This window comes from Fulvia fulva, chromosome 4, assembly GCF_020509005.1.
Source record: "Fulvia fulva chromosome 4, complete sequence".
Classification (NCBI taxonomy): domain Eukaryota; kingdom Fungi; phylum Ascomycota; class Dothideomycetes; order Mycosphaerellales; family Mycosphaerellaceae; genus Fulvia; species Fulvia fulva.
The window spans coordinates 2,526,978-2,552,932 of NC_063015.1; the positions used below are offsets into that span (position 1 = coordinate 2,526,978).

The 25,955-nt window shown below is 54.2% G+C and overlaps 13 protein-coding genes across 13 annotated transcripts; 5 read left to right on the plus strand and 8 right to left on the minus strand.

The window, feature by feature from the left end:
* Positions 1 to 204: 204 nt before the first annotated feature.
* CLAFUR5_04534 (uncharacterized protein) lies at positions 205 to 1,287 on the plus strand (the record flags this gene model as incomplete). The annotated part of the gene is made up of 1 exon (XM_047903682.1): positions 205 to 1,287. The coding sequence occupies one exon, from the start codon at positions 205 to 207 to the stop codon at positions 1,285 to 1,287; it is 1,083 nt and encodes a 360-aa protein (XP_047760988.1).
* Positions 1,288 to 2,281: 994 nt separating this feature from the next.
* Positions 2,282 to 3,475, plus strand: CLAFUR5_04535 (putative arabinogalactan endo-beta-1,4-galactanase A; the record flags this gene model as incomplete). Its single annotated transcript, XM_047903683.1, has 1 exon — positions 2,282 to 3,475. One exon carries the CDS (start codon positions 2,282 to 2,284, stop codon positions 3,473 to 3,475), a length of 1,194 nt encoding a protein of 397 aa, XP_047760544.1.
* A 69-nt stretch (positions 3,476 to 3,544) lies between these two features.
* Positions 3,545 to 5,404, minus strand: CLAFUR5_04536 (uncharacterized protein; the record flags this gene model as incomplete). Its single annotated transcript, XM_047903684.1, has 1 exon — positions 3,545 to 5,404. One exon carries the CDS (start codon positions 5,402 to 5,404, stop codon positions 3,545 to 3,547), a length of 1,860 nt encoding a protein of 619 aa, XP_047760987.1.
* A 753-nt stretch (positions 5,405 to 6,157) lies between these two features.
* On the minus strand, positions 6,158 to 6,547 carry CLAFUR5_04537 (uncharacterized protein; the record flags this gene model as incomplete). The annotated part of the gene is made up of 1 exon (XM_047903685.1): positions 6,158 to 6,547. One exon carries the CDS (start codon positions 6,545 to 6,547, stop codon positions 6,158 to 6,160), a length of 390 nt encoding a protein of 129 aa, XP_047761120.1.
* A 324-nt stretch (positions 6,548 to 6,871) lies between these two features.
* Positions 6,872 to 7,700, plus strand: CLAFUR5_04538 (uncharacterized protein; the record flags this gene model as incomplete). The annotated part of the gene is made up of 3 exons (XM_047903686.1): positions 6,872 to 7,019; positions 7,068 to 7,483; positions 7,692 to 7,700. The coding sequence occupies 3 exons, from the start codon at positions 6,872 to 6,874 to the stop codon at positions 7,698 to 7,700; spliced, it is 573 nt and encodes a 190-aa protein (XP_047761117.1).
* A 160-nt stretch (positions 7,701 to 7,860) lies between these two features.
* Positions 7,861 to 8,510, minus strand: CLAFUR5_04539 (UDP-N-acetylglucosamine transferase subunit alg13; the record flags this gene model as incomplete). The annotated part of the gene is made up of 2 exons (XM_047903687.1): positions 7,861 to 8,138; positions 8,192 to 8,510. 2 exons carry the CDS (start codon positions 8,508 to 8,510, stop codon positions 7,861 to 7,863), a joined length of 597 nt encoding a protein of 198 aa, XP_047761118.1.
* A 178-nt stretch (positions 8,511 to 8,688) lies between these two features.
* On the plus strand, positions 8,689 to 9,663 carry CLAFUR5_04540 (37S ribosomal protein S24, mitochondrial; the record flags this gene model as incomplete). The annotated part of the gene is made up of 1 exon (XM_047903688.1): positions 8,689 to 9,663. One exon carries the CDS (start codon positions 8,689 to 8,691, stop codon positions 9,661 to 9,663), a length of 975 nt encoding a protein of 324 aa, XP_047760264.1.
* A 405-nt stretch (positions 9,664 to 10,068) lies between these two features.
* On the minus strand, positions 10,069 to 11,633 carry CLAFUR5_04541 (uncharacterized protein; the record flags this gene model as incomplete). The annotated part of the gene is made up of 2 exons (XM_047903689.1): positions 10,069 to 11,442; positions 11,496 to 11,633. The coding sequence occupies 2 exons, from the start codon at positions 11,631 to 11,633 to the stop codon at positions 10,069 to 10,071; spliced, it is 1,512 nt and encodes a 503-aa protein (XP_047761340.1).
* A 1,281-nt stretch (positions 11,634 to 12,914) lies between these two features.
* On the minus strand, positions 12,915 to 14,930 carry CLAFUR5_04542 (uncharacterized protein; the record flags this gene model as incomplete). The annotated part of the gene is made up of 2 exons (XM_047903690.1): positions 12,915 to 13,099; positions 13,160 to 14,930. The coding sequence occupies 2 exons, from the start codon at positions 14,928 to 14,930 to the stop codon at positions 12,915 to 12,917; spliced, it is 1,956 nt and encodes a 651-aa protein (XP_047760251.1).
* A 681-nt stretch (positions 14,931 to 15,611) lies between these two features.
* On the plus strand, positions 15,612 to 16,220 carry CLAFUR5_04543 (uncharacterized protein; the record flags this gene model as incomplete). Its single annotated transcript, XM_047903691.1, has 3 exons — positions 15,612 to 15,720; positions 15,778 to 16,043; positions 16,167 to 16,220. 3 exons carry the CDS (start codon positions 15,612 to 15,614, stop codon positions 16,218 to 16,220), a joined length of 429 nt encoding a protein of 142 aa, XP_047760249.1.
* A 447-nt stretch (positions 16,221 to 16,667) lies between these two features.
* Positions 16,668 to 19,652, minus strand: CLAFUR5_04544 (Beta-glucosidase 1; the record flags this gene model as incomplete). Its single annotated transcript, XM_047903692.1, has 6 exons — positions 16,668 to 17,650; positions 17,681 to 18,745; positions 18,795 to 18,951; positions 19,062 to 19,248; positions 19,304 to 19,506; positions 19,554 to 19,652. The coding sequence occupies 6 exons, from the start codon at positions 19,650 to 19,652 to the stop codon at positions 16,668 to 16,670; spliced, it is 2,694 nt and encodes an 897-aa protein (XP_047760238.1).
* Positions 19,653 to 22,102: 2,450 nt separating this feature from the next.
* On the minus strand, positions 22,103 to 23,701 carry CLAFUR5_04545 (uncharacterized protein; the record flags this gene model as incomplete). The annotated part of the gene is made up of 1 exon (XM_047903693.1): positions 22,103 to 23,701. The coding sequence occupies one exon, from the start codon at positions 23,699 to 23,701 to the stop codon at positions 22,103 to 22,105; it is 1,599 nt and encodes a 532-aa protein (XP_047760237.1).
* A 493-nt stretch (positions 23,702 to 24,194) lies between these two features.
* On the minus strand, positions 24,195 to 25,927 carry CLAFUR5_04546 (uncharacterized protein; the record flags this gene model as incomplete). Its single annotated transcript, XM_047903694.1, has 2 exons — positions 24,195 to 25,471; positions 25,555 to 25,927. 2 exons carry the CDS (start codon positions 25,925 to 25,927, stop codon positions 24,195 to 24,197), a joined length of 1,650 nt encoding a protein of 549 aa, XP_047760236.1.
* Between the last annotated feature and the right edge of the window lie 28 nt (positions 25,928 to 25,955).

The following is a 25,955-nucleotide window of genomic DNA, read 5'->3' on the forward strand; positions in this document are numbered from 1 at the left end:
GTGATAGTCGTGTCCAGTCGATAATTCGTAGTCGGCAGAAGTATGAAGGTGAGATCTTGACCGGCGATGTTGTGAAGGAGCGAGCGAGGAGCCGGAACAGAGACAGGCTTTCGGCAAGTGCAGCCGAGCCGGAAATCGTGCTCGACTTGAACTTTTTTGGTCTTCCATGTTCTGGTCTTCTCTCCACAACGACACTTGACTATCATGGCTACAGTCACAGCCTTGCCGGAGGTACTGGCAAGCTTCCAAACAGCAGTAGAATCCGCCACGCAAGGTCTGCCAACTGCTGACTCTCTGCTCCCTCCCGACAACGGCATTACACTCTTCGACACGAAGAACGAGATCTTCCTCTCGTACCTCCAGGCTCTGGCCCTGCGCAACTTGAACGTAATACGGAGTATCACAGATGGGAGTGATGTGGAGGCTGCGAGCAAGCTCAGCAACGAGATCACGAAAAAGCTTGTCGAGCATCGAGTATATCTGGAGAAGGGTGTGAGACCGTTGGAGCAGAAGATCAAGTACCAGGTTGATCGAGTGGTGAAGATGGCAGACGATGAGGAGCGGAAATCCGCACAGCAAGCAGTGCGGGCATCGACAAATGGGCTTGCAAAGCACAATGGCGAGGCCAAGGATGAAGACTCGGAGGATTCGGACGACGCAAGCGACAGCGACGCCGAGCTTGGTGCTGACATGACAAGCTTCGCCCCGAGAGTTGCGACGATGGGTACCGACAAGAAGCCTGCCAACGACGATGAGGACCGCGCCACGAGCAAGCAGGATGGTGTGTACAGACCACCGCGTATCTCAGCCACAGCCATGCCAACCACCGAACGACGAGAGAAGAAGGAACGAGGACCTGGGAGATCAGCCACCTTGGACGAGTACGTTTCCAACGAACTATCTACAGCACCACCTTCGCAGCCAAGTATTGGTAGCAATTTGGCAGCAGGAGGAAGGCAGACCAAGAATGCACGCCAGTTGAAGGAGGATGCTGAGCGCAGGGACTACGAGGAGACACATCTCACACGTCTGCCTGCGATGTCTAAGAAGGATATGGCGAGGAGAGGGCTAGGAAAGGCCAGAGATGGTGGTTTTGGAGGCGAGGAGTGGAGGGGTTTGGGCGAGAGTCTGGACAGGATCGGTGATCTCACCAAGAGGAAGGGCAAAGACAGCTCCTTGGACAAGAGTCGCAAGCGACGTGCGGTAGAAGATGGCCCTCGCAGCAGTGGTGTGCGTGACTTGGTCGACGTCAAGAGGAGGAGAATGCAAAAGAAGGGTCAGATATAAGTTTGAACACCATCAGGTATTGTCTCTTCTTCGCCTCCTGTTTTCGTAGAGCTGCCTTGAAGTCCTTGAACTTCGCGGTATGCCAGAACATGAGGTCGAGCAGAAAAGTCGGAAACATGCAAACAACCAACCACATCAACGTTGCAAGAGTCTCTCTTCGAACCGACCACCGGAGGCTTCGTCTTCAGCAAGTCAACGACCACGCCCTTTGCCCACCTCTTGCGAGTCTGCTGAGAAGCTGTGCTCGGGTTCGTCTCGCCACGCATCATTGCCTCAACATGCTCCTTGTGTAACACGTATGGAGAAGAGTCAGGCAAATCTCGATGACTTCCCTGCACATGACCTGCATGCAGAACTTCGTGGCAATATCCCCTGTGAACAGCGTCACGGCCTTAACGCCAAAAGGTGCCAGCTCAACACGCAGGGTGTTGCTGAAGTCGGTCACGGCATAACGTTGGTCAATGTTTGGCATGATGTGATGTCGTCGACGGATACTGTGTAGTAATACACAATGCACTGCCACTTGGATTGTTGTCGAATGTCGAAGCCTCCTGCAATCGCACTCCTTCCGAGAGAATATGCATGGCGTGCACGTGGCGTGGCTTCACCTCTCGGCTGGCCCTACCGAACCCTGATCGATGACCAAGTGCTGTTAGACGATACATGTACCATATACAGCAGTCTTCCGTTTCCACGTCCGATGCCTTCTACGTCTGCCAGCACAGCTTTCCAACAGAAGACGTCGCGGGAAATGGAGACAATTCGATGAAGAAGTCATCATCTCCACTACATTGACCTGCCTCGATCGGCTTCGGCAGAGGACGCACCGAACAGCCTATGGCTGGGCGGCAAGGTCTCTGCATCGAGGTCAACGTGCAATTGGTGGAACTCTGGTCATGTAGCTGGGTATTGCGAGGTCGTGGCCAACTACATATGACTCTCACACATCCTCACGCTGTACTGTGCAAAGTGCCCAAGTACTTTATCGCTAACGATGAAGTTGAGCAACCTTCTTAGCACCCTAACGATAGGCTCTGCCACTGTCATTGCAGCCCCAAGCACCAACTCCCCACCTGTATACGGCCATCCCAATGCACCAACATTCTACAAGGGCTTCGACCTCTCCTCATTGAAGATTCAAGAAGATGGTGGCGCCACCTACAAAGACTCCGCTCGTGGCAACAGAACGAGGCCAGTGGAGGACATCCTTGGTGATGGCGCAATGAACACAGTCAGACTCAGACTCTGGGTCAACCCTACAGTGCCCTTCGATGATGGATACTACGAGACCTACGACCTCAACTATACTCTCACTTTGGCAAAGCGCTTTCACAAGAAAGGGTACAAGATCTACCTTGACTACCACTTCAGCGATTACTGGGCCGACCCTCACAAGCAGTGGCAACCAGCAGCATGGCCAACCACGCTCAAGCCTCTCGCCTCTGAGCTGCGAAACTACGTCTCTACAACGCTCCAGGCGTTCACGAAAGCTGGTGTTGACTTGTCCATTGTCAGTCTCGGCAACGAGATCCGCTACGGCATGCTGTGGCCTCTCGGCTGGGCGGACGTCGATGTCGAACCAACAAGCGCTAGGATTACAAATTTCACCAACCTCGCCACTCTGTACCAGGCAGCCCGGAACGGAGTCTGCGATGCTGTCGCAGTGGGAGTGTCGAAGCCGGAGGTCATGATCCATATCGATAATGGTTGGAACCTCACTTTGCAAGAGAGATGGTTCTCATCATTGACCGCGACGGGCAAGGTCAAGACTTCTGACTGGGATATCTTCGGCTTCTCTTTTTACCCATTCTATGGCACTGCCGCGACCTTGGCCAATCTCAAGACTTCGCTGAACACCATTGCAACAAAGTACAACAAGCCAGTGCATGTAGTGGAGACGGATTGGCCAGCGATTTGTACAGGCGCAGATGCTCCAGATTTGAGCGAGCCGAGTATTCCTGCGTCGGTTCCTGGACAGTTACAGTGGGTGAGAGACATCGTGGATGTTGTCAAGCAGGTGCCCCGTGGCTTGGGTCAAGGTGTCAATTACTGGGAGCCTGCTTGGCTCAACAACACTGGCCTTGGAAGCGCATGTCAGGACGCGATCCTTTTCGATGCTGACTGGAGCGACTATCCGAACGTCACAGCATACTCTCGAGAGAGCGTAAATGTGTTCAAGGGAGTATAGCTTGTTGTAGCCAGTACTTATCAGGTCATCGAATTTGATTTCGCGTTTTGGCGTTCGACCTTGCAACTCTCATGAAAGTGGAAACTTTTGGTCGAGAGAATTCGAGCCAGACTGTCTCCTGACTTCACCTCGTGGAATGCTCACTCCCATAAACTTGGGTGGGGCTGGGTTGCTATCGAGTTCCTGTGGCTCCGCGGTGAGGTACGATGATAGCGGAGAATGTATAGAGCCGCTGATAAACATCTCTTGTACCTGTTGCGGCGTGATGTGACCTCTCGCGACAGACTGTAGTAGTCGAAGATAGTGTGGCCCCAGATCAGTTGGACTGTCGAAGGCGGAAGCTTCGACAGACCGGCCAGCAGGCGAGTACAGGACGGGCACCGGGTCATGATCGTTGAGAACCTTTGGTGGCAAGGGCGGTGGCGCGGAATCGCTTCTGTCCTCTCGTATGTGGTCTTTGCTCCTGAGTACTTCGGTCTGCGCTCTGACTGGCAGTGTTACTGTAGGATGTTCAGACACCGCACTTGGCGTTGGCTTACGAGCTGGGACTGTTGTCGACTTCTGTATCACATTTGCAGATGAAGACGCCGGCGTTGCTGGAAATGAAGATGCGCCACCAGTCACTGGTCTACTGTCGATCTCTGGCTTGACATCGCGGTGCTCCAACTCTGCAGCATCCCTGTCGCCGAGCTCTAATGTGTCCGTACTCGCATTGGACAACTCTGCAACCGAGGACCAGTCGGCAGGTGACGTAGGATCCCTGGCATCGCGAGCTGGAGAGTAAGGAGGCGGCGACACTGTCCTGTGCAGGAGTGATGTCGTGATTTGACCAGGCGGCGATATTGGTCTTACGACAGCAACCGCATCTCGGATCACAAACTTGTTAGGAAGAGGATATTGACCTAGCTTAGCAGTCATTCTCTTGCCGACCTTCTTTTCGAAGTAAGCTGTTTCGAAGGAGTCCCAGGTGATGATCTTATGCCGCATGGTGGGCAGCCCTGCAAGCCAGCAAGCAAGACTCTCGGCCGGCGAACCTGGCGGGAGCGTAAGGAGTTGTCCTTCATCTAGGGTAAGGCTACCTCTACAGAGGAAAGCATGCAGTAGACGGCCTGGATCCATCTGGTTAAGCAGTACCAATTCCCAGTCTTTAGTTAGCTGACAGCTGAATGTGCTAGTCCAACCGGCCCAAGGTATGCCCCAGCTAACAATCTTTGTCCCTGGTGGCGAAGGATGACCGCGCTTGTCCAGATTCTTGCCTAGGTCCTCGCACAGATCTAGGCTATCCTTTACCTCCTTGTCAGAGCGTGGTCCGTATCGTGGCTGGGCTTCTGCAAATCCAGAGATTGAGGGCCTTGAGGTAAGAAATGACATGCTTTTGACCTGCAAGACTTGTGCCACACGATCGAAGGCCAGCAGGACTTGCTTATTTGGCTGAGGGTCCGGCATCTTCGAGAACATGCTGGTCTCCTTCTTGACTTTCTTCTCCAGATACTTCAGGTCGGGGCATCCCCAGTCCCATTCGCTGTAAACGCATGCGCCAAAGCCACGGTATACATGCATGGGTGCGAACACTGCGCACATAGTGAGCCCTGCTGTACACAGATACTGCAACTCCGTGGGGAGCTTCTTGAACATGTCTGCCATTGCCGGAAGACCTGAACTTGCGATTGCGGAGTGGACATCTGCTAAGGTGCTCGAGTATTGCGCTTCGTCGAAGACTCCTAGCGGCAAGAGAGCCTCACCGAGTAATGCCAGAACAAGGAAGACATCATCGATTTGAGAGTCCACGTTCTGCTCGGGTGCTTTGTCTCGATTCTGCTGCGATCGCTTATCCCATTGAGACTTCACAGCTCGAGTCATCTTGTTCGCATTCGTGGCCATGGCTGTCCCAGCGGCCGTAGGTTGTGCCATCACGTTTGCCACACTCATGTTGGAAGGAAAGGCCGAGACACGTTTTTCAGTCCACTGTACCGTTGTCGACGGTTCAATATTCCCTATGCTCGTTCATGCGACTATTGAGCCCTCTGTGCAGTATGCTGAATCAAGTATTCAAGAACCAGATAAGTTGCAGTGGTGGTCGAGGCAAGGTCGGCATCCGGAAGTAGCAGTAACGACAGTGTCACCTGAGGACATGGAAATCTTTACAAGATAGTCCTTTCTTTTGACGTCGCGCTTGGAGAGAAGAGGAGGTCCGAAGTTGGTTGAACACTAGAGTGCTGTGCACGATGACAGTGAAGAAGATTGAAGAGTGCAGGTCCGCGGGCGAGATTGATTGGCTTGAGGACTAAACTAGCGGATGGGGCTCGCAGCTGAAGGAGCGGGGCCTTTCCGTTCTGGGCGGTGGCCGCGCAACAGTCCAGGCATTGTGTTGTCGATGGGGATTAGGTATGTGAAGAGAAGTGGGAGGAACAGTCCAACGAATCTGTGTACTGGACTCAAGATAGCACGAAAGTGAACTCCTTGCGCATGATCAGAAGTCTTTTCTCATGCTCCATGGATTTATTCCCAGCCTACTCAGCCCCCAGCATAGGTTATCACGATTTGCTTGCCGTTGAATGCTCAGCTCTGCAATGCATATAACGCTTGCAGCTATGCGAGTAAGCATAAGAGGAGTCCGCTGCAAGCCTTTGTTGCACTATGGACCATGCGCTTGCTGCAAATCCTCACGTAGACTTCCTGGGCTCACGCTCTATTCTCTATCCACCAAACCAGTCCTCCAAGAATCATATTAACACAAGGCAGCCAAAATGGTATCCGCATCTGGCGTTGACTGTAGATGCCAGCTCCAGTCAGGAATGTGTTGAGGGCGAGAGGTGCAAATGTTCCTCGTGTCTTGGGCCAGGCTAGCAGAGCTCCAGTCAGGCACATGAGAACTCCAACGACATTCGAGTGCCGAACTGGGTCTTTCACTGGTATGATGGGGTAGAGAGCTTTTGCTGTGCCTGGTCCTTTGTTCGTCACGGCTCGCTTGTATAGTGATGGCGTGAGCTTGTCTGTTATCCTGGCTTGGCCACCGAGAAGATGTTCGAAGGCGAGTAAGATCGCGGGTATCTGGCTTGCATAGTTTGCCATTGTGTTTGTAGGTGTGGTTGATTGATTGATTGATTGATTGTTATGGTCGGGTTGTGAGGAACTAAGTCCAATGTTGATGCATGTGCTTTCCTTGAAATCAAAGTCGGGGATCGATCGTGACGTGATGCCGCAAATGACTGGATCCTTGTCGATTTGATTTGATTGCCCCAGATTTGCCCGCGTCGCGAACACAGTGAATGCGAGCGCTGACTAGCGCGTCTCTCCTTCCCTTTCATTCTCCTGCTTGCCCATAAGTGACACTACAAATCACATCCATCTCCACCATCGACTTCACCTCACAACTCGCCGTGACCATGATCCGCAATGGCTCCATTCCGAATTCTCGACCTGCCGCCAGAATTACGCAACGAGATATGGGCGATGTGTGTTGTTTCTCCATGCCTGATCAACATCAGCTACGCGTTATCACCTCTGACTCAGGCAAGTCAGCAGCTGCGCAATGAGTCTCGGGGTATGGCAGCATGCTTGAACCGCTGATAAGTTGTGCTGACATGTCCAGGCATCTTCTTCTCTGACAACAGCTTCCGTCTCAATCTGGGCCTGTACAACCCAAGCTCGAAGACAAATCTCTACCGGCTGTTCTGCTGGCTTGCGGCAATAGGTCCCGACGCTCGAGCCCAGATCCAGCATCTCGCGATCGTGTTCTACTGGGATGTGTTCTACCTCGACTTTCCACCGGGACCACTCGACATTCCCAAAGAACGCTTCATCTTCCAGATGGTCGCGTGGCATCCTCTCACTAGAGGTCTCCGACGTAGTGCTTTCACCTTCGAGCTGCTCGACCGAGACAACAAAGCTTCGTTTCGTCGACGTGTGACGAGGTTGAGTGAGAAGCTTCAACTTGATTACGCGTTGGGTGAAACCATTCGCAAGGGTGCAGTGCGGCGCAGATTTCTTGCTCTACTAGCGAGGGAGGTAGGTCCATACGCGCTTGCTCAGCTGCCCTGGCTGAGGTGGACTTGCAAGAGGATTATCGATTCGCAGCACGACTTGACGATGGCAGAAGATCGTGCACGGGTTGCAATAACAGCGTTGAGAGAGGATCCTCGGAGCGCCGTCGAAGCCTTTCGCAAGGCACTTATGGACGAGATCTCGAAGCGGTGGGTGGTGCTGATGTTCGCAGGATTATTGATGGTGGTATATCTCGTGGCGTGGATGTTCTTTGCTTGAATGTCCAATGGTATGGAAGTTGTCGTTTCAATCGAGATCGCGGAGTGAGGCATCTGCAGATATATCCCGCTGATAGCAGCAAAGCACATAGCTCCATTGTAACCCATCACATACAATTCCACTCAGTCCAAGAAGCCCATCTCATCATCGATGACCGTCTTCAAGCTCTTGTACTGCCTGTGGTAACCACTGTTGGGTGGTGGCCACTCTCTCGACCTCTTTCGTAGCTGCTCTGCATCATCAAGTGCCTTTGCGAGCTGCCCAAGTCTGCCATGTACGACGTACTCCTGTTCAGCTAGAGCCTCCGCAAGCTCGACCTGGTGGTTATCCAAGAGCTCTTCGTTTGGTACCACGATCAACGGGACAGATATTCTGAGGGCGTCGAGGATCGTGCCAGAGCCTACCCACATGATCAGTATGCCGGCGCCATCCTCACGCCTGGGGACCACGTACCGGCGTGGCTTATCACAACTCCTTCATGGCCTCCGGTCCTGGCTCCTTTGGCCTGTGCCATGTACTTTCCCAAGCCTTGCTTATCCAACGCGAAGCCTGTCACATCGATCACACTCCCACTTTCCGTATTCTTAGCAACTGTCAAGCAAGAGTCGAAGAGCTCTTGACCATCTTGGCCATACTGCACAAGCAGATCAGTGTATCCTTGTGCCTCCAGAGCTTGGAAGAATGGCTTGGAAAGCACGTCTTTGACGAGGCCAGCGAAGGAGGCAGTCGCGCCGATGGTGACGAAGCACGTCTTACTGTTGTTCGAAGTCATTGTACCTTGGGACTTCGTGTGAGAGCGAAACTACATGTTGTGCTTGGGAAGTGAAGGGGGTCAAGATGGTCGGCATGTGAGAGATGCATCACGGCCTTGGCAAAGCATTCCCGCGGGGGAGAGTGAACATCAGAAGGAGCGACCTTGAGGCATTGGACATTACATCCATCACCATAACATGGCTGCACCAATGAAACGAATATGTCGACAGGCAGCGACTCAAGCAACACAATGTGCACGCCAGGCCGCACAGAGTCGACATCAAATCCATCTCAGAGACTGGACATCATGCGACGTGACCCAGCAACAGCGATCATACGCCCGCCCAGCACGACACAGACAACCCAACGACTCCCGCGACGATGACTTCCTCCCAGCAACCCAAGAAGACGCCGATGTGGAAGCGCTCATCAACGAAAACGAACTCTCCTCGACCGGCCACGCCGAACTCGAACAACACCGCGAACTGCGCGAAATGGTCCGTCTTGCAGCTTGGGAGATGCCGCTGCTCAGCACTCTCTCCAAACCCTTTAAGAAGCCATCAAGTACCAAGTCCCCTCTCCGCTGGCGCTACACCACCTACTTCGGCGAGTCGCATCCCGCGAGCAGGAAAGTCGTCGTAACCTTCAAGGTCAAGAAGATCGCAGGCTTGACCGAGAAGCAGCAGGAGAAGTTGCGGAAGTTGGCAGGGTCGCGGTATAGACTGCACGACAAAGCATCAGGATGGGACGACGTCATCAGAATGAGCTGCGAGAGCTTCGAAACACAAGCGCAGAACAAGAGGTTCCTCGGCGACACGATCGAGAAATTGGTCAAGGAGGCGAAGGACGAGACGGATATGTTTGAAGATGTGCCGTTGGATCTGAGGCATGTGAAGAAGGAGAAGCAGTTTACGTTTCCGGAGGAGTGGAAGATCACGAGTGAGAACGGACGGCAGGCAGAGCTGGAGGAGAGGCGGAGAGCACTGCTGTTGGAGGAAGGAGAGAGGGTTGAGCAGAACACGGTGGTTTCTGGTGCTGCGGCGATTGAGGCGGCGAGGCAGGTGAGTCTGAGGCAGCTTGAGGAGCCGGTTATGGCGGAGGCGAGACAACAGTTACCGAAGGGGAAGATGGGGAAAAAGGAGATGGGGCAGACGAGAGGAGCGAACAGATAGTCGTTGTAGTAAGCCATGTACAGTACTTGTTCATTCTGGTTCGTATCGCAGACAGGATATCTTCAAACTCAATGCTAATGGTGTAACAGAACGCTGCGAGTGCAAGACAATCAATTCTTCAGATCAGGTCCAGCCCGTCTGTCTCGCTTGGTGAATACTCAGAAAGTAATGAAGCATTGCCTGCTGTCGCTGATGTATGCTCGTGAAGTAATGGAGCAACGCTCTCAATCAGTCGCTCATGTAATGCAGGTCGCAAGTTGTAGTCGCTGCTGGCAGTAGCTGCCAGTCGGTATGTCAATGTCGTGAAGTAAATGTCGTAAGTCGATCGAGTCGTTCATGCTTCGAGAGTTCCGCTGATGCTGATAGTTCTCGGGGCCTGCTCAATTGTGTGGTCGTTTGAATCGCTCAAGCTTCGTCTTCGGCCTGTTCTCTGAGCACACGACGGCGCTTCGGGCCTGCAAATATCATGCCCCTTGCACGAATTGGCGAACTCTCAACTTCAGTGTAGGCAGACTCTGGGCGCTCGCTCTCAAGTGTTGTCAAGCCGGTGTCGGTGCTGGATGCAGGCTCTGCTTCTCTGAGCACGCGCTTGCGCTTACTGCCTGCGAAGATCATGTTGCGGACACGGATGGGCGAGCTCTCGACTTCAGTGTATGCTGATGCTGGTAGTTCGGTGCCTGCTGACTCTGGCTGCTCGGTGTTGGCAGAATCAGGTTGCTCATGCTCGCTCTCGAAGGATGTTAGGGAGGAGTCGCTGCTGGATGTATGGTCGGTACATGCTGGTAGCTTCGCGTTTGCGAGAGCGGTGTCAATTGGTGGTGGTCGCTGCTTCTTGAGAGCTGGTGGTGAAGTGGTGGTAGATCGACGCCTTGGTGGGAGAGGTGTTGGTGGCACGTAGAGTGGCAGGTCATCTGCTGGTGAACGCTTGCGCTTGGTAGTGGTGAGGGGTGCTGGCGGAACGTAGCGTGGTAGGTCGTCGGCTAGTGATGCTCGTTGCTTGCCTTTGCCTTTGCCTTTGTTCGCCAGTGGTGATGGTGGTGATTGGCGAGTCTTTGGCTCGGTGATGCCTGTTGTGCTTGAGGTAGCTTCGGTAGGCGCGTCATGCTTCACCTTCTTCAATATGAGCTTGATCTTTGGAGGTGGACGTCTGTCGATGGCTGGCCTGCATGAGCTTGCTTGGGTGGTAGTGCTCTTGCCCTTTGACGCGCTCTTGATCTTGATGGACGGGCTCTTGTACTCAATACCGTCTTGCTGTGCGGTCCATCGGTCGTAGTTGTTCTCTGGATTCGTGATGGTGTCGCCAGGCTTCGCCTCGTCGATGAGGAACTCGATTGGCGGCATGCGGGTCATGCGACCTCCTTCAACTTCGGTCTCAATCCAGGAGAGGACGGTGTCCAGGAGGTACTCAATGCCCTTGGCGGTGCCCGTAAGCTGCGTGTCGATATGCTCCGCATGGTCCATCTCGACAGCTTCGACATCAGTGAGGTCTTTTAGCTTGCCATCTGACCCGATCTTGGGAGTCACGATCATCTGGCGCTTCGCGCTATGCTTGTCGCCTCCATTACGGCTGAGGATGCCATGGTATTTTTGAAGCCGCTCTTTTGCAGGCTTTTGAAGCTGGACCTCGAAGGACGCCTCCGGACGCCAGAGCTGGATGCGGATGATCTGCTCTCTGAGCAGACTCATGACATGGTTGCAGAGTCTTGGGCTGCCCTTGTCCTTGTCGGCATTGTATTTGCCGCGCTGGTATAGCTTGCGGCATGCCCAGCCCCATACCTCCTGGGAGACCTGTCAGTATGTATGGACAGCACAACGGTATGGGTAGTACGTACATCGGGAATGCGCTTCGTCTCGCGCTTGTTACGGCCAAAGAATTGGCTGATGCTTTTACGACCCTTCTTCTCTCGAGGATCGTGGTGCTGGTCGTCGTGGCATTGCCTATCGGCACATGGCCATGGGTGGCGCGTCATTGCTGCTGCTGCTGCTGCTGCTGTGCTGTGGTACTGTATGAAACCTTGTAGATGTCGAGGGGTCTTGCTGTGCACAGGAGTGGTCTGACGCGGTGGTGGTATGTTGTGGAAAAAATCTGAACCAGAAGGAGAAGAAGAAAATACTTATGCCTGCTGTGCTGCTATTGTCAGGTGTTCCATATTGTCGCGCGATCAATGGCGTCAATTGTTCCAATGAGTCAGCTGGATGTACAATAGGCGATGCCGCTGTTGCTATTGTCATGTGGGCCGGCTTTTCGAGGGACACGTCACGCCAGCCACCACTATTCATGCGAAGCTGGCCGCGAGAAGAGAGTCAGATGACTCGAGACGATACGGAGGGCCGTTGCCAGCAGGAGTCAATGTGTCTGTCAGAAGACGTGTGGCCGAGAGAGAGCCGGTAGCGGCGATGAAAGCGCGAGCCTGTGCCATGTGCACCTACGCCACCACACCGTTCACGGGGTCCTGGAGCAGCATTCACCAGTCCACAAGAGATCCTATATCGTCGCCAGCAGCCCCGGACCCGTGACCATCTAAAGCAGCTGCCAGCAATGCCTCGTTCAAGCCAGCGAAGAGCCCTCGAGATACCCGACAGCGCATACATTTCCGAGACCGGGCATTGAGTCGAGTCCAGTGCCCAGGACCTTGAGCAAGCAGCGGACAAACATTTACACAGCATGGCATCCAGCCAATGACCTTTGATGAGAGACCATCAAGTGGGAAACGATAAGGCACTAAGCGTTGCTGCTACGAGTCCTCGAAACACGGCTTGAGGCATATCCGACCAGTCTCCTCGCGGAATCTTGGCGGTCCCATCGACTTCTTTCGCAGTCCTGCCCGAGCCCACCGATACAGCAGCAACCTTCGTCATCAATAGGATCAATAGAAGGAACTTTGTATTGTTGGTCAATTGGGATGCACGACCGTTGAGCTTGCGTGTGGAGCGACGTGAAGTTCAGAAAGCGCGTGGTCTGTGCGCCATTCGTTTCAAGTTGACTGGAGAAGCATCAGCTTGCAAACACCATGACTATACTGCCCTTGGCTAAATGATGTATACAATCAGTCCGTACCCTTTTGTTGCTACCTGAGCTTCTCTGCAAAACACTACGAAATTCCGATCTATGCATGGGTATATTGCCAGCCCGTTCTGTATGCCGCTCAAAAAACGCCTTCGCTAAGCCCGAGTACTGTGGTCCGAACCCATGCAAATGCTGTACAATAAAGGAAATAGTGGTGGAGTATACGTGCCGATGCGATGCTTCTTCACCCAAATGCCTGATCGATCCAGTTCTTCGGCTTCGTTCTCATGGTCTTCAAGAAACCGCCGATGCTGTCTCGTGTCTTGGCTTCACCGCGATCCACGGGTGACTTGGTACCTTCATCCTCGTCAGAAAGGTCAGTGTCAACGCCGGAACTCAGCACGTCGCGTTCGTGGTCATCGTATCCATCTACGACCATGCGTCAGCTGTACCTGCGGAGTTGCGCATCGCCTCAGGGGCCAGCCTCACTGTGTGACTCCGCTACCGGGTCGACGATTTGGACACTGCGCCGCTTGCCTCGTGCTCCAGTGGCCGGACTGACGAGCATTTCCAATGCGTCATCGCCATCCTCTTGCTCTTCTGTGACGCCATCCAAGGCGCGCGCCTTGCCTTTGCCTTTGCTCTTCTTCGTTCTGTTCGTGGTGTCGGTAGCCTCTGATGCTGTGGTGTAGCGTTCGAGCTCATCTTCATCGTCGCCATCGGAATCTGCGTTGCCGTTCTCCTTGCTTCCGGTTCTGGTTGAGTGCGCATCGAACCAGACGCTGCTCTTCTTGCTCCTTTCGGACCCATCCTGCTTGCTGCCTTCTGGTAGGTCAGTTGAAGGTATGAAGCCAGCGCTGGCACGCTGCTTGTTCTTGAAGCTTGGCTCATTGTGATTGTCTTTGGTGATCGTACTCTCGGCATCGCTGATGCCCTTGATATCTGACCAGTACTCCAGCTTGCGGACCTGCTCATCCGCGGCCTCAACGGCTTTGTGCAGATTCTCAGCGCGTCGCTTTGATCTGTCGTGCTCCTTTTGCTTGTTATTATCCTCATCGTGCTCATGAGAAGCTAGTCGCTCTTGCTCTTTGTGGAGCTCGCCGTGCCGGTCGATCAGATCGCTCAGAAGTTGTTTCCGGGAAGATTGGAACACCAGCGTGCGCATGATGTCTTCCATCCGATCGCTGAGATAGTACAGCTCTTCACCGCCTTCATCGATGAACTTCTGTATGGCGCGAAGCTTCTCTCGGTCGACCCCAGACTTGCGCAGCGCAAGGAAGAGATCACCAATGCTGCTGACTTCCATGTTCTTGATATCCAGGACAGGGTCCCGCAACTTCGAAATTACCTGCATCATGGTGCTGTCACCGGCCAAACTATCGCTAAGAGACGCCGGACGCACAGTCTTTGGGTGTATTGTGAAGTAGTCGGCAGTCATCTGGTGACCCTTCTCCTTCGTGTGTTGTTTCAAGTCCTTCCGCTTGCGCATACGTAGCCAACGCCTTCTCCTCACGAAGCTGTGGAACCAAGGGTGGTTGCCATGCCATGCGAAAGTTGCGCCAGCACGACCAACGAAGGCGAAGCTGTATTCCCAGCCCTCTTCATCCACATCCCGGCTCATGTCAACGTACCAGCTCTTCCATGCCCACTCCCAGCTCGGATCCGGTACTTGAGCATTGCGTATGTCGACAGCGCTCGTTCGGAACTGGCCGTTCTGCCAAGGTCGTGGATCGCTGGGAAGCAGGGAGTTCGAGGAGTACTTTGGGATGCCGAAGAGGAACATGCCTCGCTGGTTCTCGTATAACACATCGATGATCGTGTCATCCTCATCACCTGCACCGAGTGTCCTCTTGCGCTTCAAGTATGCTTTGGCCTTGTTCTGCGCTCTTTCCAGGTAGCTCTTCTCTGCGGCCGTTGCCTCCTGGCCTGCTTTCGGCGCATTGATCGTGTCGTTCTCCGGCAGCGTCTCTGCAGAGCTCTTCACATTGTAACGATCCTGGCCATACTTGGAGTACTTCTGCTTGTTGTAGCCTTGGCGGACGGTCTGCCTCAAGGAGTTGTTGGTCAGGCGCTTCGATAGTCTGTTCCCATTCGGCGGGGTTGCGGAAGCAGCTTCGGCGTCGCTGTTCTCCGCATCAGTATTGATGTAAGAGGGGGTCCGTGAGATGGTGTGGTCAACAAGCACGATATGGTGCTCGGCCTTGACCTTGGTTGGGCTGGGCAGACGGGTAAGGGAGGCAGATGCTTCGCTCCCGGACATTGTGAATGCACGAATAATAATATACTATGAACGATGGACTGTAGAAGGGACGGTAAGGAACGAGTGTCACCTGTCTTGCAACTTGATGGGAGAGGTGACGATGTCGCCGTAGTTGCTGGTGCGGTGGCCCAGCAGGACGTGCGGGATGGAAGCGAAGAGGCCTTGTTTGTGAGGGGTCGCGGGCGGTGTTGCTGGCGCGATGAAGGGCGAGGGGGGTTCCGGCTGTGTTCTGTTGTTGACGCTGTTCATCGCCGACATGGTCGTGTGCTGCCGTCGACTCTCATCCTCTGCTGGCACATGCTGTTGCAGCCAGCGCCGTTGCTGCTGTACAGTACCTGTATGTTGCCAGTTGACTTTCACCAGCGCTTTCCACTACTGTAGAATTGTAATCTTGCTGGCGTGGATTGGCCTTGCTGCTTCCGGGGTAGTGTCCGTTTTCCGACGTCATACCTGGCGCGTGGTCACTGGTGGCAGGAGTGGCTACGAGCTCGAGTCTCTTGTCGGCTACTTCTTGTCGTGCAGCGTGCTGCCATACAAGCAAAACAAGCTCCCGTCTCCTCTTGCTCCCCCACCCTTACGGTCCTGAAACTACTTCATCCAACCACACGACCTGTCATCCAAATCGCACGTCTCGAGTCAGCCCCGTAACCAGATCTTCTACCTCAACACAACAAAGCGATCATGTCGAACAGAGTCGTGACCGTTGGCGGTGGTGCCCTCCTCGCAGGTGTTGGCTACTACTTCTACCAGGCTGGCGCTGACCCAAAGGTCGCCCAGAAGAAGGCTGAAGGCTCGTGGCAGCATCGCCCAGACTCGATGCAGCTCCAGCTAACATTCATAACTCCAGCCGACGCCGCCAAGCTCTCGCACGAAGTCAAGGGCCACCTTCCAGGCAGTGGCAAGCAAGCAAAGAAGGACGCCGAGGTCGCCGGCTCCGAGATCAGCAGCAAGCTGAACCAGCTCACTCGCGACGCCAAGAACGAGGCATCTAAAGTTGACGACAAGCTCGAGCAATACCGCAAGCACGCCGCTGCATCGCTTGAGAAGACTGGCAAGGAGGTGACGAAGGAGACAAACCAGGCTATTGACAAGTTTGACCAGAAGGTCACCGATGTAAGTGATACACACTTCTGCCACGCAGGAGGGCAAGGGCATCAATGGGCAGGCGGCGACGATGCTTGATGTCGGGAGTGCTATTAACGCTGGGTTTCATCATTCGCTGACATCGTTCTACAGGGCGCAGCACAAGCAAAGAGCGGCATCTCCAGCTGGTTCGGCGGCAGCAAGTAGGCCGTGTCGCGGTACGAGGCGTTTTCACGATGTTCCGAGTCCATGCATGTAACAGAGAATACCAGTAATTGCATTTCCCACACCTTGACTCGTTCACTTTTCGCTATGAACATCGAGTTGACGACTTCGCAACTGCCTAGTGAACGCATGAAATGTGACGAGATGCGCAGAGGCAAGCACGCATGTGATCGAGCCGGCTATCACCCGCGCCTGACATCCAACCACACTTTCAAACGCCTCAAATCTGCCAAACTCTCAACAGAAGCTCGACTGTCACACTCTACGCACTCCACAAGCAACAACACCGCCAATCGCCCGCTAGACAAGATGTCGCTGAAGCGTGCAGCGGCAGAAGAAGAAGATGAACCAACACGCACTGCCAAACGTCAACAGGTGCTGCGAAGTGAGAAGAAGGAAGATGGCGAAAAAGAGGTGTGTTTGGCGCTTTCAGTTCTCCAGCACACCTTGCAACGGCAAATCCCTGCTCGAAGCACCCACCCAAACCTTCTGAGTAGTGTTCCTCACATACCAATCCTGCTCCTCCACACTCCACGAACTAATATTCCTCCTCGTCACTTCGACTTTGAACGTAGCAGTGGCATTCGGCTCAATCCACAACTTCTCGAACCCTCTCAGCTCACGGACTGGATCGTATGGACCACCACGGCTGATGTAAAGCTGTGGAACCTCATATCCAGCAACCTTACCAGTGTTCGCGACAGTCGCCTCGACCTGGAAGACAACGTCGTAAAGGCTTGGGTTACCACCTGGCGCACCGCCCGCCTTGGGGATCGGCTGAGCCGAGCTGTTCAGTGCATTCTCTGGGATGAAGCCAGGGAGGCCGTAGTGTGGGTCCGAAGAGGCGGCGGTGAGGTTGGTGGTGTTCAGCCAGGGGTAGTGGAAGAGGGAGACACGGGAGAAGTTGCCGGGGAAGACGTAGTCGGCGCTGTTGTTGCTGATGGTGCCGAAGGTTGGTGCTTCTTTACTGTAGCCCTGGAATGGAACGTACGCGGAAGTGTTCCTCTTGGTGATCTTCAGGTCTCTGTACTTGAAGGTCGTGTAGCTGAGACCGAAGCCGAATTCGTAGGTTGGGGTAATGTTGAACTGATCGAATGTGCGGTAGTCGATGAATTTGCCCTCGCTGTGTTGGATTTGGGGGACTGGGTGGTTTGGTGTGTAAAGCACGTCGACACCGTAGTCCTTGCGGTCCTTGCCAACGGTGAAGGGGAGCTTGGCACCTGGGTTGGTGCGGCCGTAGAGGACGTCAGCGATGCTGTTACCACTCTCTTGGCCAGGGACACCAGCCCACAGGATGGCGGTGATGTTCTCGTGGTTCTTGTACTTCTCGAGTTCGACTGGACCAGTGGAATGGATGACGAGGATAGTGTTGGAGCAGTTTGCAGCGACCTTCTCGAGGGCAGCATCGGCGCCTTGTCAGAACGTCAAGTTGTTGCGGTCACCGAGGTTGCCGTCAACCTCGACGTACCACTCTCCAGAGTTTGAGTTGGCGAAGAAGATGGAGACGTTGGTGCGGCGGGCAAGGTTGTCGATGGATGTCTTGGCGTAGTTGTCGAGGATGGACTCGTATGCACCGCCTCGGGGGACGACCTCGTTCTGGATGGCAGTGTCGGGCGTAACGAGGTAGGTGAAATCAGCACTGCCGGAACCCCAGGCCATACCAAGGGTGCCATTGTCGCATGCGCGGTCGGAGCAAGAGTTGGGACCCTGTGAGTTGCCACCTGCATCGTAGCCGAAGACTGCAGTCAATGGCTCCTTTCCGGTGAGAGGAAGTGTGTTCTTGACATTCTTAAGGAGAACAGTGGACTCTGCGCCATGCTTGCGGATAAGGGCGCCGTGCTCTGCGCGCACATCGACGTGGTGGTTGACCTGCGTGATGCCGCCCTCCCCGACCAAGTGGTTCTCGTAGCCGTAGGTGTCCTTAGTCCAGGACGAGAAGTTAATCTCATCCCGCTCGGCGTCGCCCTCGACGGAGTAGAAACCAGCCATGATACGAACAGCCATGTCGTCGATACGCCATGCTGGGACAGTACCGTTTAGGACAGCAGCTGTCAAGTTACCGCCGTACCAGGTCTCGATCGTGTTGTACGAGGTCGTCTCTCCAGGCATTGTCATATCGAGACCGGCAAGCACGCTGGCAACACCAGAGTGAGTGCCGAGCCAATCCGACATTACGAAGCCCTGGAATCCAAGCTCGCCTTTCAGTACATGGTTGAGAAGGTACGAGTTCTGGCATGCCTGGGAGTTGTTGACTTGGTTGTAGCTGCACATAATGGAAGCGACACCAGCGCGGATACCATCGGCGAAAGGCCACAGGTACAGTTCGTGAAGCGTTTCGTCGTCGAGGTTGGCTGAGAATGGCTCTGAGATGTTGAAGCCATATTGCTTGGAGTCGGTAATCAAACGGAAATGGTCTTGCTCGTTCATGATGTAGTGCTTTCCACAAGCCATAACACCAGCAGACTGAATTCCTTTGATGCTCTCGGCGAAGAGCACACCGGTAAGAACTGGGTCAGGACTGTTGAAAGAAAACTGTCAGCTATGCTCGATACTCACGTCGCAGCACCTCGGGGTAGCTGGTACTGGGCCGGAGGTGTCCATCAATTCGGTCTTCCCTGAAGCCTTCCCAATTTCTGCCTCCCTCTGGCACACGGCCAAGCGGTCCAGCGACAGGACCAAGCTGGATATCAACGCCTTTATTTTTGTGCTCTTGCTGCCAAACAGAAGGGTGTTAGCTATACTCGAAATCCACGTGGCAATGTCTTAGCAGATGGTGCCAGGCATTTCTGAGACAGACGATGCCTTCTACCCTTCGGTACTTACTCCTTGTGCCCGGCCACGATCGTATGCGACCTTCTTGTCCCAGGTTGCGGCAACGTTGACTCCTGCAGGGAAGACGGATGCGTAATCGGCGAATCGGATACCAGTCGGGCTGTCTTGAAGACACATGCCACGGAAGGCCAAGCGAGGGATGCCACCAGTCTGGCCGACACATCGCTCAAGCTGCCAACTTTCGGCGTGTCAGCTTTTCGTATCCCCTCTAATCATATACTGATTTTACTCACCCAGTGCCAGTTGTCAAATTGACCTTCTCGACCAGGGTGAGCTGGCTGACAAAGTCGCGAGCCTTCTCGTAGGCACCAGACCAGTCCCCGCGACCCTCGGTCCATGGTGAAGGGTATTTCGGTGGGCTTGTCTGGAACTCTACGCTTCCTGCTACCACGTTCGGGTTCTCATCTTCGAAGCCCGGGTAGACGGTGTCGGGATTCTGGATTCATCGGTACAAGAATCGCCGTCTCGTGTAGTAGCACTCACTGGCGCACCATAGTTATTCTTCGAAGCAGCCAGGTTGGAGTAGTCGTAGGCAGAAACGACGCTCGCGGCTGCAATTGCAGCAGTAACGAAGGAACGCATCGTCGCTAGGGAATTGAGAGGAAGCAACTTGACCGAAAGAACAGAGTATGCGGCATTTTCTCCTACCTAAATACTATATTGGCCCTCCACGCGGCTGCCACGCGATCTGCCCTGGTCAGACAACGCGATGATCGTGTCGTCACGGCAAGAGCCTTGCTTTCCATTGTTGTGTGGACCTCGGATGTGGTTCTGCACCTGCTCGTGGGATCTTCTTCGGCGCTCCACGCCATCAAATCCATAGTTCCGCCGGATCCCATGGAGGCCCAGCTTTGCTGGAGGCGGGACCTCTCCGGTCTCTCCAGTATCGATAATCGTGGGGGGGATTTGGGTTTGCTATTCGGCCGAAGTGCTCGATGCCTCACGCCAGAAGCAGTGTCATGACTTGCCCACAAAGTCTTCAAAGGCATATTCGCACGACCTAGGTCGCGTCTGGGGAGTCTGCATAGTTATGTATACGGTGATGTCGGTATAAGATATACCGAGCTCAGAAGCCAAGAGACTAACAAGTTTCGCTTCTCCAGGATTAGCGGGCCCGTGTACCGATATGGTGGGCCAAAGTCGGCAAGTGGGTGAGTACGAACCAGTTCGTGCTCCATGTCGTCTGGTAGTGTTCGACACTTGACCTGCTGGTGGAGCATCAAAGAGAAAAGTGCCTCGCGCCGGAGTTCCTTCGCCTTCCGTGACTGAAATCTTTGCAGCCAAAGTGCGGGCACGCTCGATCGGATCAGGTCATATCCGATCGCTCATGTTGATCCTGCAGAGAGGCCTCGACGTCCCTTGAATAAGTCATCAGATTGACGAGATGGTGTGTAGCCTGCTTGCAAACAGCGAGCTGCAGGGAAGTATTGTGCATGTCAGTGGTAATTCCACTTGAACAGAATGCAATTTGGCTCCTGGTCCACATCCCGAGTGATATTGATATCGTAGGCGATGATATGGGGCAATGGTACGCCAGCGTCACCATCGGCATGCCGTGCGAAGAGGTTCTGAAGGCGGGCGATGAGCTCACAATGCCGAGCATCCGGTTTGCCAAGGTGATGCAGCAGTTCTGTCGGCCAGAGTGGTCTCTCCCTACCGTGATAGGACAAAGCCTCTGCTGTGGGACGGAACCGGACTCTCAGACACACATCGCCGGTGAGCTATATGGCTTTGGGTAGAAGCTGGGTTGTTCCATCAGCAATTATTATCGAGACTTTGCCGTGGACGATATCACCTGTGAGCAAGGACCGTGTAGTGCTGCACGATGCAAATTGCTTCCGCTTTACTTTCCCATTGCCCCGAGGGCCTCCGGTCGTTGTTCGATCTCAACTACGCCGGTTAGGCAAGTATTACTTAGTGATATAGAGGGCTTGGCTTACCTGGCACAGCGATGGCTGCTTCACAAGGCTTGTCAAACGGCCGTGGATTTCTGGCCTCAACAGCGGTGACCGTGATCCGTGTCCCGTCGAGGGCCTTGCAGCATCCTGCTGAGCACTGCCTGGTAGAATTGGCATGATGTGGACGTTCGCGAGTCGAAGCGTGGCAGGCTGTTTGTCCTTCGCCTTCCTTGGGCGAGTCCTGTAGGAGAACAGGTACACAGGATTGGCGCCTGGGAGCATCTAATGCGTGAAGCAGATGGACGGCGCCTTGTTAGCGTATCCTCTGTAGCAATGTTATGGCGGAGGCTTCGAATGCTGCGAATGCTGACACTATGAGATATTGATCACTGTCTAGCCTCCTGTGGCTGCTGCAAGTCAGAGGAGATGAGGCTTGATACCCAGAAAGTCAACGGCTGAGCGAGCCACTGGCGCGCAGCGAGACTGGAACGTGATGAAGCACCGGGAGCACTCGGTCGCAAAGAAGCATATCATGCCTGTTTGCTGGGATGACAAGATTCGGTGTCATACGGTCCGCGTCCTCGATGACATGCCGAGATCTTCGGTGTTGCAAAAAACTTGCAGGAGGGAAGACAAACGTATTGCCAAGTTGTAGGGCTGCATGGAGGTTGTCTGACTGCCGTATCGGTGTTCGTCCGCGAAAGTCTGCTCTCATGCATATGCAGGGATACCGAGGTAGTCTATGCCATTGGTATGCGGTGCCTGCCGTAGCGCATCAGAGGCGCCATCTCTGACAGCCTATATGTAGGAGGTGCTGTATACTTTGATGAGGAAGAAGGAGTTACACCCCGCGGGCAAGACGGCTTCGGCAGGTCCGCACGGCGCTTGTCCAAAAGTAGAAACACCCGCTCTCTGCAGGAGTCAGGAGTGAATTGTGAATGAACTGTAGGAGACATCGTTCAATACTATACTGGCGCTCCAATGTCTATAGACTGTCTCATCCCATATACCATACAATCATGAAGTTCGCATCAAAAAATCACCAAGCAGTAGCAACCATCGCACCGTCGAGCCCAACCGAAATTCTCACTCTCCCTGACAGCAACATCCTCATGACCACCCACCATCCCAACCTCACTTCTTCTCGCCGATAGCCTCAGTCTTCTTGCGAGCAGCAGGAGATGAAGATGCCGGACGCCGAATGCGGCAGCCAGACTTGCCACGCTTTGGAGTCTCCTTCGCCGTAGCACCCTCGTCGACCTTTGATGCCCACTTGGAGGCAGCCAGACCTTCGACCTTGGCCTCCGAGCTCTGCTTTGCCAAGATCTTGACATCGCCGGGCTTCACGTTCTTGCTTGGTGATGGTGTACGTGATGCTTTGCCGGCCGCCATGCGCTCGCGCTTCTTGGCGTCAGCAATGTGAGCTTCTGGGGATTCGCCGGCTGGTACGAAGACTTTGGTTGTCTTTGGAGGACTATCTGGAGACTTGATTGTACGAGCAGTGGCCAACTCTGGGGTCTTGATGATGCTTGGCTCGCTGATAGTGACGCTCCGCTTGGTAGTTTGAGTGGAACTTGGTGTGGGGGCCTTAGCAGAGGAGGGCGTTGGTAGAAGAGGAGCGAAGTCGATGAGATCGACATCGCACGATGGCTTGCGCTCCTTTCCTGTGTCCATTGGCGAGGATGGGCGAGTCGGTGGCACGACCGGCGATGTCGATCTGGACTTAGACTTGGGAACTGCAGGCTTCTCCTGCTTTGTAGCCAACTCCTCCTCCACACTGGTGCCACTTGCTGCCTTGGACTCTGCAGTAGCAGTCGAAGTCTCGCTAGAAGTGTCGCTACCCTTCCTCATGTTCAACCACTCCTCTGGCTTCTTCAGTGGTCCGACGATTGCCTTCTCGCCTACCATCCTGATCGCAGCGTTTTGTTCTTGCCACCAGCGTGGAACGTGGCGGATGCCAATCTGGTGTAGCTTCTCCTTGCTCGGCATCTCATGCTTGTAGCGACAGCCTTGCTGGACATACATGCAGTCGCCGTGCAGAATCCAGTATGTACAGTACTCTTTCTTTTCCTGGTCAGGGATCACACCGGACGGAGGTGGAGTGCTGTCTTTTGGGTAGTAGCCGATGCGCTCAGCAGCTTCCGCACCTGTCTCTGAGCGGAGGATAGCATCGATGACGCTTTGTGTAGCGTCGGTGGAAGTAGTGATTGCCGGTGCTGGCTTGACCGGGTCGGAGCGACGCCAGGACATCGCAGTCTCCGAGGCAGAGACTGGACGCTTTGGCACAGTGACGACACTTGGAACAGAGCTGATTGCAGTGCTGTTGTTGAGCGCCTGTCGTGCCAAGGCGTCAGGAGCCAAGAAGTGCTTGGTGTTGGTGTTGGCCTGGCTGCGAATGTATGATGGCTCGTTCTGTGGTTGACTGGTAGACCTCTGCATACAAGTACTGGTGGCAGCATCGACCTCAACCTGGAAAGTAGTGCCAGAGTATGGCGCACTACCGCAATAATGCAGACCATAGGCCTGCGCCGGAGTAAGGACGCGAGGGACATTTTGCAACTTCACACTAAATGGAAGCTCGTCAGCTGGAATGAGTGGAACCGGAAGACCATTGTTGCGGGCGATGAAGTAAGTGAGTCGGGACTGTCCAGGTGCAGCAGTCACGACTGAAGGCGCGCTCGGCATACCGGGCATGAAGTTTGGCTGCTGGGTGTATGTGTTGTACGTAGACATCTTGTTGTGCTTGAGATTCTGTGGAGTCGTGCTGTATAGTTGTTTCCGCTTCCCGATCAGAAAGTGTTCTGTAGCACAGATGAAGAAGATACTGGTGCTAGATATGTCTGTCTGCGCATATGCAAACAAGAGAAATCAATTGCTAGCGTGGTCGCCCTAATGCTTGTCTCAGACAGGTCACGATTGCCAGTAAGAGACATATCGCTAGCAGGCAAACATCTGGGCGTTGAGGTATAGCTGTGCATGTCAAAGGAATGTGGCATGTCAAGCATGTATGAAGGAGCTCAATGTCCTGCATTGCAAGCATAATGCGGTGGACAAGACATGCTCTCAGGTCACAGGGATGTTGGCCGGATGGCTGCAGCGACCATGTCTGCAGGTGTCCGTCGGACCCCTAGATTGTGTCACCTCGTACGCAAGGAACATCTCGCATCAGCCACGCGCTTGACGAGAGAGTTGTGGAGGGCAGTCCGGTGCGAGACTTTTGATATTCCTAAAGCTTGGACCTGATCCAGCCCAGGATACCACTGCCTGCATGGCCATTGACAGCATCCCACACCTCGACGTCGTTCCATCGGTCATCAGTCCAGATGTCCGTCACTCCATCTGCTCGTAGTCGCCTCATCTCTCGAACGTCGCGAGTGCCCCAGTCCAGGCTATCCCCCTTCACGAAGGCTGAGAATGCCTGATTCCAGGGTCTCAGAATCTGTTTCTCTTCTTCAAGCAAGCCGCCGTCTAGTCCCCAGAACCAGATAGACATGTCGGTAGCGTGCGTCACGCCCCAAGCTAGCGGGTAGATGACCTCTGTGCCCTTTGTTCTCCAGTCGAAACGGTATCGTAAAAGGTCCTTGCCAGGTTCTAAGCCGCCGTTCACCAGCGCACGGTGGAAGCCTCGCTCTAGCCCGTGCACCTGCATATCCGCGTAGAGACGGCCGAACGCATCTGGCCAATCTTTGCTACCAGCTGGTAAACGCCGCTCTGGGCCGCATCGCTTGGCCATGAGTTGTCTTACTACGTGTTCTGGGTAGTCGGCGCACAGTCTTGTGAAGACTGCTTCGTAGCTTGCTGATGGAGATCGCCATGCTTGATAGAGATGGTGCTCATCTCGACACTCCCCATTCATCAGCTTGATTCCACGAGCCTTCATACGCCGAGCGAAATCTGCGTTGTTGATGCTAGCGATCATGTCCTTTGAGATGAAGTGGCCGTCTGACAGCGCTCTGAATTCATGGAGTTTCAGCTTTCCTTGGGCTGAGATCAAGTCGTGTGAGTTGACTCTTCTCAGTCGTTCCAACTTCTCACTCGCGCTCAATGTCAATGGGATGTCTAGCGTAGTTAAAAGCTCGTCGAATTGTTTCTGATGCTCGGGTAGTGTCTTGGGCTGGACCCCTGGAGAATTAGACCACATTATGGCCCTTTTGATGACGGCCTTGTGGTCAGGGACGAAGTACAGCTCGTGAGCGAGCTGTTGGAAAGTGCTATGTGACCCTGCCGAGTACCCTCCAATGGTTATATTGTCACGATCGCCACCAAAGGCCGCGATGTTGTTCGACGTCCACTCCAACGCCAGCCTCTGGTCCCAGAAACCTTGGTTACCTGTGGGCTCGCCTAATAACGTTGCCTCAGCTTGGAGCTCTCTACTAGCCAAGAAGCCTAGGGCATTAACACGATAGGCCGGAGCAACCATGATGGCGTTGAAAGACGTTTCGCCGAAGAGTGGCGCGAGAGCCTCAGGTGGCATGTTCGGGCTCCCCCATTGTAAGAAGCCACCTACAGACAGAAGGCTATCAGCGATACTCCGGCAGCACAATCCGATAGCTCAGTCTACGAATTGCACCATTGAACACACGCACCATGTATATAGACATAGACTGGCCAGCCTTCCTTAGGAGCGGACCCGGATGGGATGTATATGTTCAATTGCAGACAGTTTTCGTCCCACATAGATTCATCGGCTGGTCCCATGAAGCCCGGCTGAGGACATACTGCTGCTCTTGCTGAGAAGCGGCCAGGGTTGCTCCTTGTGCCATAGCGATAGTGATGCGGCAGCGGTCTCGCTTGTCGGAAGCGATATGGCCCTACTGGAGGCAGTGCATACGGAAGACCACCGAAGTAGTGGCACAGTACCTTCGAGTCTGTAGGAGATGAAAGTGTTGCACCCTCGATGCAGCCGAGGGATCCAGCTTCGATAAGGTAGCTTTCGCTTCGTGCCTGTTCTTGAGGCATTTTGGCGGCGTCGACCGTGGTGGCACTT